General features: G+C 36.0%; 1 protein-coding gene and 1 pseudogene across 4 annotated transcripts; both read right to left on the reverse strand.

Moving 5' to 3' along the window:
* Positions 1-471: 471 nt before the first annotated feature.
* Positions 472-3153, reverse strand: LOC110739472. 4 transcript variants are annotated; one of them, XR_002514827.1, is made up of 10 exons: positions 3073-3153; positions 2793-2860; positions 2630-2706; positions 1849-2537; positions 1630-1770; positions 1442-1516; positions 1151-1340; positions 1013-1061; positions 869-931; positions 472-774 (listed from the first exon to the last, which is right to left on the reverse strand). XR_002514827.1 is itself a non-coding variant. In XM_021919917.1 (10 exons), exons 4-7 carry the CDS (start codon positions 2266-2268, stop codon positions 1164-1166), a joined length of 804 nt encoding a protein of 267 aa, XP_021775609.1. In that variant the 5' UTR covers positions 2269-2537; positions 2630-2706; positions 2793-2860; positions 3073-3153; the 3' UTR covers positions 472-774; positions 869-931; positions 1013-1061; positions 1151-1163. The 4 variants fall into 4 exon arrangements, 3 of the variants coding, with proteins under 3 accessions (XP_021775609.1, XP_021775612.1, XP_021775610.1); XM_021919917.1 differs by having other exon boundaries at positions 1858-2537; XM_021919920.1 differs by having other exon boundaries at positions 472-795; positions 1858-2537.
* Positions 3154-3812: 659 nt separating this feature from the next.
* On the reverse strand, positions 3813-9195 carry LOC110739527 (annotated as a pseudogene).
* Between the last annotated feature and the right edge of the window lie 4686 nt (positions 9196-13881).

Raw genomic sequence — 13881 nt, forward strand, 5'->3', positions numbered from 1 at the left:
CGATGGCTAGCTAGCATGCATGGCCCTAGCACGCCTAGCATGCTAGGCTTATGGCTAGCATAGCGATGCACATGCTAGCTCGAGATAGCCTACCCATCGCATGGCTAGGTCAATGCGAGGCTACGACCCTAACTCGAACTTGTAAATTGATTGATTTCACGTCTCGTCGAATTCTAAATTCGACTCGACTTGCGACGCTCTAAGCTAGATATCCGACGTCTTTGTTCGTAAAACTTTGACGACTCATTAAATCTTTCAGATTTATTCGTCGTCTCAGATCAATCGTTCGATTGGGTTCGACATGAAGCGTTCAGTCAAGATTAAGCTGTAACATTAATTGTACATAAATATTACTGATCGGAAGCGGCCTCCATTTAGGCATTCCGATCACTTGACCTTACCGAAGTATTAGCTTTCTAATAATTCTGAACCCTCTATCGGAATAATACACTTGTTGGAAGGACACCATTCTTTTCAATTTCCAAAGGGAGATTTGATTTCAACGCAATACAAATTCGGAACAATGTAGGTTCGCAGTTTAGAGCATCGTTACAATCTGGGAGAAGAACTTGAAACCAAAATAAAATCCATTACTGCTAAGACAAAAATCCAGTTACACATACATTCACCTACAGTGCAAATACACCAACACCCTAAACTAACCTCAGACACAACCGCTAACACACGACAACTAGGATTGTCAATAAAATTGGCCAATGAAGGGAGAACAACTGTTTTTGCATCGCGACCTCCACCAAAAGGAACAACGTCAACCTATAAAGACAACCCACAACACTGAAAATCACTCTTAATTAAGGTGAACACATCACGCAGCAGATACAAAAGTACTGGACGAAATTCAACTCACCAACACAGAAGCTAACAATACTGGTAAACCACCAATCAACATCCAGGTACCACCCCTCAGTAGCTGTTAACATTAAAGGCAGATTGATTTCACAATCCATAATATTAACAATTCACATAGGGAATGTGCAGGTGTAGAACTTACCATGGAGGTCATTCTTCTAAGCAAAGCCAAGGACCCCTTTGATATCAACCTGGAATTACATAAAATTAAGCTCACAAACACAAGCAAACTTTGTAAATGATGAATAAAGTAATATACAACATATTGAATTGCTTTTACCTCCACAAATCATCTACTTTACAACGTGTAGCATCATACCCAAGTGTAGTTTTGCCCAGGGACACACTTGGAACCATTTCTTCCAAATGTAGTTTGATGTTACTACAAACCATTCCCTCGCCCTTGTCAACTTTGGAATGGGGAAACTTTGATGATGTTGCTCCGTGCCTTCGTTTTCGGTTACCCGTGCCTGGAATGTCATCATCAAGCACAACCATCACAAAAAACTAACAACAATTAATCATTTTTTAGCCCAAATTTGACAACTGCCTCTAAAGGGTTAAAGGGTACCTGAGTTTCCACACCCGGGCCATCCGTATCTCTGGCTTGCCTTGGATTAGTCTCGCCATAAGCAACATCCAAAGTCTGTGTGAACAACACTGGGACAAATCAGCTTAAAGCAACTACAAATACATAAGACAGAATTCACAACTAGTAAGCCACAACAGAATTCACAACAATACTGACATAGTACATACCCCTGCACATCCATAATCACCCCCCATCAGTGATTTATCTTCCTTACTAGCGAGCGAAATCTCTTTCATAATCCACACCTTAAGCCTAGGAAAATTGCCCCAATCTACAGCCTCTCTATCAAGTCTATCTAAGTAAAAAACCTGATCAACAAACAACTTATTATTATGAAAGAATCAGGTAGTACATCAATCAACATGAATGTAAAAACAGCATATAACCTATTGTACCACAGCAAATAAAATGCATCCTCCCCATCCACCAGCATGGCCATATGAATAGAATTGCCGGGCAAAGGACCTCACACTTTGAAGAAGCTTAGACATAACCAGCGTGCACCAATCGTATTGAACAGAATCCACAGAACAAGTCAGGGCAGGAACCAAATCAGTTGCCAACCTGGAAGACAACGCAGGACATAACAACATTTCCAGTGCAAGCAATAGGAACAATGTCTTGAATTCTTCCTCCTCGTGTTCTTCCCACTCTAGCCTCTCCATAAACTCAGGATATACTGGAATTCCAACAGACTCGTACATCCCATGTTCTTCCCTGTTCTTCCGTGTTTTACCATACTTTGACAGTATTAGGTTAACCTTGTCACGCTGAACATGTTTTAATGTTGTGTATGACGGCACCATCTTTGACCCATTAGGGATGCCAAGAACCCAATGCACTTAATTTCTAGATAACCTTAAACACTTACCATCTGGGGTAATAAGCTTCTTATTGAACGAATCTATTTGGGTCATTAGCCAATACCCCAACTGCCTTGGAAGATGCATGTCACCGTACCAGACAGATGTAACAATCCAGCAAATCCCATTTCAGTAACCCACCGTCTGTGACGGGAGTCAAACATTTGACATATCCTTGCAAAGCTCTCAACCCGGCAATTCATATTAGGTGGCTGTAACAATAGAAAACAACCATTACATCTAACTGCGTCTTGCTCACAAATTTGATTAACCACAACATGAATTTTCTCAAATTACAAATTACCTTTGACCGAGACTTGAAAAACTCCTTTAGAATTCACCTTTGGCTTTCACTCGCCCACCCACACTTAAACTGTCATCCTACAAGTTCAGATTTCGACAACATTTTCAACTCAATTCGCAACATCAACTATAATTCTCAACTACAGTGTGGAATTACACGTTACCTTAAACATTGCTGGAAACAGGAATTTCATTTCATCTGAGGACATAACAGTTCTTCAATTTCAAAACACTACAAAACCAATACAATTTTCATTTAACAAACCAACCACAATTCATTTAGAATCCGTAAATTATACTAACAATCCTACTCAATAATTTCGCCACATACTACACTAACAGCTAATAATCACAATACTTCTTCACCTAGCAGTCAAAGCAATTGATGTCCAAAGACGACATACAACTACCAAATAACATAAATTAATCGTACAAACCACGTACCAGGTACGAATTGTTGTTCAAAAACTCCCTTAAGTCGATTACACCATTTTCCGAATCGACTAAACGATTCCCCACCCCCCCCCCGCCCCCGCCCCCAGCCCCGCCCCAACTGCCGCTACGCTTCGACGACTCTAATCCCGGTAAAATTCGTAATTGAGAACACCTTCAACCTCCAATTTTTGCAGCAAGGTTCAATTTCAGGTGTTTCCGAACAAGGTTTCAGATTATAGTTTCGAATTTGGGGGAATTGAGGAATGTGGATATTAGGGTTTCGAAATTGGGGGCGAATTTCCGAGTAATGGAGGGTCGGAGGAAAAATATGTTGACTTGGGAACGTTAGTTTGACTAACTTCCGCTTTTGCCATGTCACAGTGCCGTCTTCCATTCATATGCATGTAGTTACGACACTACCCTTCATTAAATGTGCGAATGTACGAAATTGCCCCTAGATTTGCAAGGTTTACAACTCAGCCTGATGATTATGAATTTCCTCTATCACCAGAGCATGCAGATTCATTGGAAATGGAAGCTTTACAGTTTACACCACCAAATCCAAATAACATATATGACCGGTTGTATAAATGAAAAGTGCGTAAACTTAATTATAATGAAAAGAAAAGAGAAAAAAAAAAAAAAACTGGCTAAGGTTGTAACAAAAAGTGGATTTATACAGATTTTTCAATCTAGCTAGTACATATCATGCTTAATTGGCCTATCACCCCTCAATGTGTGACATTCAATTAAATAAATGACAATATTAACAATGAAAGTGAAAGAAAATCTGTTACCAGCTTGACATGTTCTTTGAAGTATCAAAAAAAAGAGAAGCATAAAGTAATCGATTCCAAGTATCGGGTAATCCAGGAAGGCACCAATGACTACAATCGGCATAGGATGGAAGAAACCTTTTATATTTGGTGGTGTAAACCTTCCATTTCCAGCTGCTCCTATACACGGATGGATGTGCATCAATTCTATACTCCGTAAGCTTGGTGATGTTCAAGTACTTCACTAGTGTTTTATTCATTGATTTGATTGTGTTTTCGATAATATTGATTAGTGATTTCGGAAAGGAGGATTTATAGGAATCGTTACCCTTGATAGGTGTAGTTAAGTTGTAACACCAATGCTTTCCAACGTGTACTGCTGAAATGCTCCTAAAAAACACACTTGTTTTCTTGGGGTCGACGTTTTCTTCAATCCATTCCGCCCATGTTTTCATGCCCAAATCATATGCCAATTCTATTGGCATATCTTCTAGTAGTTATCCTTTGTATTGAATTAAATCCCACCTGAATATGTGCATATGTAAGGTTAATTACTATTTTCTTTTCGGAACATAAAAGACTATCAAGGGACGGGGTTATGCATAAAATGTTACATAACTAGCTATACACTTCGTTACAGAGTAATTAATGGATACTTCCGTTTTATAATAGTTTTAACATTTTTAAATCTTTTGCATGGTTTACAATACTTGTACATAGAATCATGTATCATGATTCATGCACAGAACAAAACTCTATTTTGAGTAATGAATGTACTAAGTTACTAACTAGAGACTTGATATATATATTACTAGAACTAAATGATGCACAGAACAAAACTCTATTTAATTTAGAGTAATGTACTAGAGACTTTAGATATTAATAGAACTCAATGATGCACAGAGCAAAACTCTATTTAGAGTAATGTATTATTATATGCTTAAATAAGTAATATCATCACCCCAACTTCCGCACACCTTAATGTTTCATGATCATCATAATGCAATCATTTATTTTTGTTCAGCCTTTATGCTTAAATAAGTAACATCACACCAACTTCCACACCCCTTTATGTTTCATAGTCATCAGAATACATTTTTTTTTTGTTTTACATTTGTTGGAAATTTTAGTAGATATCACATTATAAAAACCAAAAATTTTGAGAAACCACCATTATAAAAATGTTGTAATGAACTACTTAAAAAAAAAAAAAAAAAAAAAAAAAAAAAAAAAAAACCTTTGCTGCAATTTACCACATGTTGCTGGAATATGTGATGTTGACCATTAACTCTGACACTGATTACCCAAAGTCCAACTTACCGGGGTCACTACCACCAACATACAAGAAATGACCACATGCTCATTAATCAACAACGATGTCTATGACTTACATTACGTATTGTGGGTTGTGGCCATAGGTGGTATATTGCAACAAAAGATAATTTATAAGATGGTTTGCTACAACATTCTTTTTAAAGGTGGATTCTCATAATTTTGGCTTTTACAAGGTTGTTTCTTATAAAATTTCCATTTTTTCATGTTATTAGCCTTACCAATCTAGCTACACGATGTAAAGATTTAATTAGTATTACCGGTCTCTTTTTCTCTCTACTTTAGAACAAAATGTTAGAATATATTATGGGAATATTATATAAATTCATTTAGACTTTAACCTAGACGCTAAAGATTAATACAAACTCTCTTCTTGCTTTGTTTGTAGACAAAGATAACTCATTGTGAGTAAACCACGGAAAATAGGTTTTCTTATTTGTTGATTTCATTATTTTTCTTACATCCATCGATCAATACAACAATCCATTCATTCAATTAAATCTTTCTCATTTCCTTTTGATATGTGTATGTAAATATATATTTTACTGCGGATATAGTTATAATCTTCAATTATATGTTAGTTAAAATTATATATAATAATTTGATATTCTAAAAGTCTTGTTGAGACAAATCAAACAAGAGTCTTTTTAATTGTGTTTATTTATGTATAAGAATGAATTTAGAAGATTGTTTGAAACTGCCAATAATGTCTAGATTTCATATAAAACTTAACAGCTGGTTTGGGTTATGAAAAGGGAAGGAAAAGAAAGGGAGGGAGGGGAAGAGGAGAGAAGGGAAAGGTAGGGGAGGGAGTAATTATGATTATTCTTTCAATCTCTCTATTGTTGAAGAGATTGATCAATTCTTATATATAATTTAATCCCTTCATTTCTCTCCCCTTCAATTCCCTTCATCCCTCATTTGTTATCGAAACAAAAGATACTTCATCCCTCCATTTTCCTTCCCTTCCTCCCGTTTTTTCAATATCCTTTAATCCGAACACACTCTAAAACAATGAGAGGAGTAGAATAGAGAGTGTTACGAGTATTCAAAACAGATTAATAATAAAGTAAGTGTTGCAATTACTTAGAAATAAGGGAAGCATTCTTTACTAATACTATATAATAATTAAATAAAAGTTTGTACTATAGAGCGAGAGTGCAATAGTAGGATAAAGTTAAAGTGGTTGCATCAATTACTAACGAAATAATATGTATATATGTTACAAAATTTTGGTCCCAACTTAGCCACTTGTATTTCTTTTTAACATTTTTGTTTTATACCATAAACTTTTACGTAAGATTTAAATACAAAAGATTTATTTGTCTTTATATTTTACATTCTACAAAAGATTCAAGGAATATATAGACTTTCTTATGATTAAAGATGTGTACAAAATGTAATGACGATGACGTTGAATGTACTATGCCGGCAACTTGCAAAATGCGACGACACACTTAGTAAATGCGAGATTTAATGAAAGATTGAATATGCTCCATATAACTATCCACCCAAAATAAGGTTTCACATCATAATTTTGTAAGCCCGTTAATGGGACAATAAACTATCTACTTTAATTTTATCCATAGTTTTTAATATTTTATGCATGCATTATCAAATATTTAAATTATGGAGTTTATATTACATCTGGTTTATACTTTAATACAAAAAAAATCATCAATATAAGGAGGAAATATATTTTATAAAGGTGGTAGCTAGATATAAGTAAAGGTCGAATATAAAATAAGATGAGAGTGAAAGGAAGCATGAAAAGGAAAGTGAGCATAATGTAGTATTGTGATATTGTAATAAATTACATATATTTTTTAGGGTTTTTGAAAGATAAACTTGATCACATAAGGTATACTCTTTTTAGGAAATTTTTGTATACTCCGTAAAATAAATAAAGGAAGATATTGTAATTGAGGAATAAAAGGGGAGCAAGCATATGAAGAATGTAGATTAATTATGTTCTCCCATATTTTGAATGTTTGACTCACTTTTCATTTTGGAGTCTATTAAAAAATATACTTCATATCATTTAACATTTAATTTACACTATTTACCCTTTAGGTCCCATTAACTAGGTCTCTTACATAAGGACTTTCACTCACACATTGTCTTTTTTATTATTCTCATTGTTTCTTTTATACCCACCTATATTTTTTTACTCTATCCACTTTTTTCTTACATCTACTTAACTTTTCATACCTAAACACGTTGAACGTAATATAGTGAGTGGAAAAGTGTAGAAATTATGGGGAAGGTCGATGGTTATTAAGATAGCTTAATATGTTTGCCAAGAATGCCAACAATGTGCTTCGTTTTAAATTGAAAATGAGTCAAAATCTAGGCACGTAAAAATGGAGTACGTATATGTATCCTTGAGAGTTTGCTAGAATAAAACATGAGAAAAGCTAGCATAAAATAGAATTTGCATCCCCTAATATAATAGAATATTAATGTATGGTAATGCATGCCATTGCATGAGGTAACTTCTAGTTTTGCTACATCCATAGCAAGTTTTAAAATACTTGCAATAAATAAGTTATGTAGAAGTGAAAATAGCTTAAGATGGAATAATATAAGTTGATATGTTGTTCCCTTATGTTAGTAATTAAAAGAATAATTACTTTAATGTAAGAAAATTCAATTACTCTACATTTCATCATCACTTAAAAAACTAATACAATATCAAAAACTGTTTGCATCAAGACAAAATAAGCCATTAAAAAGATAACTTTAGCTACTCACATTTTAAATTTTCCGGTATGACTCCACCAATGCCCTGAATTAAACACCATAACATCAGCCCCTCGCCATTGTTTAGAATTGGATGAAACCTGGTCCAACACAAGAACCTTCTTCCTACTCTTATGATTTTCATCGAATTCAATTAGAAATGGGCTCCAATGGAACTCGATAATGGTATTATAATCCTGAAATCAGCCGCGACATAAATAAACAAACTTGCATGACCAATTCTCGTTAATGGGAAATTGAACCACTATAAAGTCGTAAAAGAGATCTGTCCAAATAGGCCTAAGAGACCGCCCTAGACTAGTTCACAATAAGCACGATTTGTATTTACCTTAGCCTTCATCACCTTATACATTGGACTCTCAGCATGAACTTCAACTCTAGAAGAAGGAATAGATGTATATAAAAGGCAAGAGAGGGACTGCCACATGTTTCTGTTTAGTGAGTCACCAACAATAATTACCCTTTTATTTCTTACCCTTTCTAACATGTCTCTTCCGTTAAACCTATGAATAATGACATAAAAAATGATTAAATAATGAAAAACATGCATATTTGTACGATTACAAATATATTAGTACAAGAAAAATTTAGTTACAAGTAATTAACCTTATTTAATTCCATTATATATACTTACAATGGTATGTTGCAGTCTTTAGCTTCCCATTTCCATTTCTCATACTCGAAATCGGGCCTTCCGTTCTTTCTACAACTCATCTTCTCCTCAACGAATGGACAACTATTGGTATCATAATCAGGACTCTCATCTGGCTTGTAAACCCATCTACCATCAAACATATTGCAATTCCGTACACTGGTCTTGTTTGTTGGATTTATTAACTCCTCCATAGAGACACTTGGCATCGTTACAATGTTTAATAAAGTTGACACTGGTCGTTTCTCAATGAGATTCGACACAGTTTTAGTAGATTGGACAAGGTTTTTAAGTGACACGAGACTTTTATTATAGACCGAGGAGGTTTTATTGGTCATACTCACGTAACGTGTGGGAGGCTTGAAAAGCATGGCTGGCATAGGTGCCACAGCACCATCGAATGGAACAAAGTCTAACACGGTGATTCTAGCTGCCGAAAAGCTTAAACTTCGGTAACTTTGGTTATAAAGAAAGAGAACAATCAAGCAACCAAGAAAACTACCAGTGGCACAGAGTTTCCATGTAGTACTGATGTAGGAATTCAACTCCATAATAAAATTGAATTACTATCTTTTAATGTCGTAGTAGTTTTAGACTTTTAGTAACGCATGCATTATTATATATTTGAAGTAGGTGTTGAAAATTGGGCCATGCACTTTTGGGCAGGTAGTGGATTGTACAATAATAGTGAGAAGAATCAACATCAATTCAATTTCTGGCTGACAATTATGTTATATTGCGCAGCGTGGTATTCATTATGCAGCTACCTCGCAGAAAAAGTAAAAAGAAAGACATCGGTAAATTCATTGTTTGTGCTTTGCCATCATGAATTAAAAGTATTTTGATGACATTTTCCAGAATTGTGGTTTACGATTATTTCTAGGTTCAAATTAAATGTCGTTAATAATAATAGAATACATCCTACTCCCTGTTAGTTTTTGGAAAAACTCCTGAAATTAGAATGATTACCATTGATCAATATATATAGGGTCACAATGATAAGTATACAAAAGATATACAAATATGTGTTAAATGTACAACAAATATTATCTTTCTATAATATATATCACACTCCCGCAATCGTAGCAGGAGGGGGTCGTCTGCTAAGACAGGATCTGAAATCCAAAAATAAGTCTCGTGAAAGGCCATTCGTGAAGGTATGATGCAAACTGATACTTGTTAAGAACATGGAGAACCAGAATATGACAAATAGCAATCTTTACTCGAACAAAATGAATTTCCATCTTTACCTGCATGTTTGGTGCGGTTAGTGTTGAACAGGGTTGGGAGAATGATAGATGGCAATGACATTATCACAATAAATAATAGTAGCTTGACAAAAAGGACAATGTAGCTTAAGTAAGTGTTTACAAAGCCAACAAGCCTTAGGACAACGTTTACGACGCCTTGGTATTCCTCTTTTGCACCCAATCGATATAAAGTATGTTGATGCTTAAATGACCAGGAAACCAAATTGTCCCCAAGGAAACAACATTACCCTAAGTTGAACGATGAGTGTTGGGACAACCTCCGATCATCAATCAGCATCAGTGTAAGTAATCAGTCGAGTAGGAGCATATGAATGTAACTCATGAAGTCATGATCGATGGTAGCCTGAACATAATGCAAAATGCACTTTTATGCATCATAATGCGACTCCCTGGGATCATGCATAAAAAGACACACCTGATGTACCACATAAGTGATAATTGGTCCAAGTCAGACATAGGAATTTAGTATGTAACTAAGAACAGATTTTCTCACGCAAACCTATCAATAGAGGTAGTTAAAATAATATAATCAACATACAGAAGTAAATATATCATAACATCACCTTCCCAGAGAGTGAAAAGAGAAGTATCATTTTTAGAGGCCACGAAACTCATTTTATCAAAAAGTTTGCAAAATGCTGATACCTTGGGAGCACTTTAAGAAGCCGAAAAACATAAATGACTGTTGTTCGATCAACAAACCTCGGAGGTTGATCCAGGTAAGCTGTTTCTTGTAAATCCTCAATAAGTAGGGTATTTTCAAATCAAATTGATATATAGACCACTTTTGTAGCCAAGGCAACCACGGTACGAATAGTGTTTGACTACCAAGGTAAAAGTCTCATCACAAATAATACCAACTTTGTGTGACTTGCCATCACAAACAAGACGAGTTTTATCTATTTTAAGGTCACCACTAAATTTGTATTTGTGTTTAAACAACCCCATACAATTCACAACATTCACCCCCTAGGCCTAGGTACCAACTCCCACGTCCCTGTACGTTTTAATAAAAGCACCAAATTCATCTTGCATTGCCGCATTCCAAGTAGAATCACTTAGGACATTTTCAAATGATTTTCGAAGAGTTAAATTGTGAGTTCGGATTTGAGTTGATCAACAATGGTTCAATCCGCTAGTCTGATCCAACCATGCCCAAATAAAGTTTGAGTTTGGGCAACCAAAAAAACACATTTTTTGTTTAAAAACCCAAACCCATCCTGAAAAAAAAAATAAAAAAATAAAAAAAGCCTATCTTAGCCCGACACGATTTGGGCATGAGATTTTATGCTTAGGCTCAGCTTGACATAACTTGAATTTTGAGCTGCGACCTTGTTGCGGAGGGGACTGATTTGCATTAGAAGGAGAGGAAGTCGGGCAAGCAGTGTTGGGCCATATGCTGAAGGCTGCTGAGTTTGGGCTTAGGCAATGAGTTAGTTGCTGCCAAAGAGGATTAAGAAGACAACAACCACCCATGTCCACAAGAAAAGAGTAGTCCGTATTAGAAGGGTGTGAGAGATGTTATTTAACGTTCGGATTATGCATTTGGCCTTCTCATTTTGAGAGGAGGTGTGAGGACATAAGGAAAAAAAAAATCATGTATTAGTCGTGTGACCATATGTATATATTCTGTGATTGGAATATGATGACCATTACCAACTAAGATATGATTATCATTGCTCAAATCAAACAGAGGCATGAGAGTACTTGAAATGTTGGTCATATAAGATGTTGCACCCATTGCACCCAAAAATCAGATTTTTGACTTTTTATTGACTTTTCTAGACTTTGACCAAGCGAATTGGGTCTTAGAGTCAATTAAAGGCTTTCGGGCTAAAATGATAGAGATATAATGAGAATTGGGCTAATATAATCTAAAGCCCCCAATGATTAAAAGCCGGTTTGGAGACAAAATGGGTAATTTCATTTTTGAAGAGAATTGGCGCCAAGAGGCATAACTGCACAACAGTTATGGGAGTCAGTCATAACCGCTCCAATTTGCCTATAAATAAAAGTGTGAAGATCAAAAGAAGGATATCAGCAAATCAATCAACAACAAGCATTTCATTTCTTTTAAACTTTCTTCTTAGCTTTCGTAGTTTCCCTTGGCTTAGTAGCTAAGCAATAGTTTTTTTTCTCTTAGCATGTATTGAAGATCGTTCGTTTTTTCCAATTGTATGATCATGGAGGTAACCTCTCCTTCAACTTTTACAAATGTAGACCTGACTCTATCCTTTAATTGATGGAATGCATTTGTATCTTTTGTCAAAAGTTTATCTACTCGTTTCTTTAAGCAATCTAACATGTTTTACTTTCCTTGGGAAATCTTCCTTATTGTTTGTGTTGTTACGTTAGTAAGGTTTATCAATCATTGAAACTGGTAATTCAAGGGGTAGCCCCCTAATACTCTAGAAAAAGATAGAGTATTTAACTTGTTGGTAACGAAAAATATTTGCCTTAACACACCCGAATTCACATACAAAGCAAGAGTTATCTTGCAAAAGGGACATAGTAGCAAACGAGTTCACCATTATAGGATTCACGAGGGGCATGTAGTTAGGGGCTTGATATGCCAGGTATTGAACTGGGTATGACTGCTTGGCCATGTAGCAACCCGAGGTGGTTGAGAAGTGGGTTGTGGCTAGTACTAGGCCTTCTTTAGGGAAGGAAAAAGAACAACAACCCACTGCCCGTTGAGGGTGCTACTGCTATTGGACAAAGGCGAAGTGTGGGCTGACTCATTGGATGGCTTACCCATGGGTTTAACCCGGTTATGTTAGTTACTGCAATTGTTGATCAAACCCCTCCCACAACCATTGTTGCCTTTTTTCTTTCCTCCCCACCCAAAGACCTCGCCCTTCACCTCTACGGGCGCTACCATGTGCAGTCCACCATTTTCTGACAAAAGTGATGATTTAAAAGGTCCATTATTATTATTATTATTATTATTATTATTATTATTATTATTATTATTGATTATTATTCTTATTATTATTAATTCCAACTTTGGGGCGTTTACTTTAATTAATCTCAACTATCGATTATTCCTGAAATATCTCAATTTTAGAGGGTGTTTTCTTCTAAAAGGTCTAAATGACCGGTAACTTGGAGAAAAGGTAAAAGTTTTTTTTTTTTTTTTTTTTAAATTGGCATATGTCACACGTTTAATGTCCAAAAAATAAAAACTAAATTAAAAAAATAAAAACTGAAACCACCCTTCCTTTCCCCTTCCTAGCCAGCCCAACCGCCTAGTGGAAAGAACTCCAACCCGCACCAGCCCCACCACCAGCCGGTGACCCCACCCAACCCAAACTCTGCCCGCACGAACTCCCACCCACCCTAAACCCCTGTCCGCGAACCACCCCATTCCCACCCCTGTGCTTTCGCTACCCTACCCGGCCAAGTTGCTAACCCAACCCAACCCAACCCTTTCCGTTCGGGGGTTTAGCGGGGGGGGGGGGGGGAGGGGGGGAGATTCGCGGGTTGCATGACTTGCATCTTCTTATGGTGCAGTGGGGTTCGTGGGTTGGGGGATTACGAGGTTGCATCCGTTCTTTTCAGGTTTGTGGTTGCGGTGGGACAATCGGTGGTAAGGGTGTCCGTTTGATTTTCGGTTTGGATTAGGCTAAATCTAATCTAATCCAAATTATAATTTGGTTTTCAATTTCTCAATCCGATCCGACCCGAATTACTCTCCCAATCCAATTCGAATTAAAATTCGGTTATTTGGATCCGATCCGAAAATCCATATTAAAGTACATTAATTTTTAGCGTCTAATACGATAATAAAAATAATAATGCAATTAAAAAATAACATTTGTTCAAGTCTTAATATTAATACAAGTCTTGTAAATAGTCATGATTGAAATAAATTATTCAACATCAAGGCAATATTAATCAATACTTAGCTAATATAACCACAAGGCACACCATTACACTAATCCATGCACCAAATATCATCAGCAAACTACAAGAAAGAACCATGCACCACCAAATATTCATCAGCAACTTTTAGTAGGCAACA

The sequence above is a fragment of the Chenopodium quinoa genome, unplaced genomic scaffold (assembly GCF_001683475.1).
Source record: "Chenopodium quinoa cultivar QQ74 unplaced genomic scaffold, ASM168347v1, whole genome shotgun sequence".
Classification (NCBI taxonomy): domain Eukaryota; kingdom Viridiplantae; phylum Streptophyta; class Magnoliopsida; order Caryophyllales; family Amaranthaceae; genus Chenopodium; species Chenopodium quinoa.

What these genes read in the sequence shown, in the direction of transcription:
- LOC110739472 (XM_021919917.1), bottom strand. Translation starts at nt 2,268, where the DNA reads ATGGTGCCGTCATACACAACATTAAAACATGTTCAGCGTGACAAGGTT. An exon ending in GATGCATTTTATTTGCTGTG is followed by an intron (nt 1,771 to 1,857) that starts GTACAATAGGTT and finishes TTTGTTGATCAG; the next exon opens with GTTTTTTACTTAGATAGACT. An exon ending in GCCCGGGTGTGGAAACTCAG is followed by an intron (nt 1,341 to 1,441) that starts GTACCCTTTAAC and finishes ATGACATTCCAG; the next exon opens with GCACGGGTAACCGAAAACGA.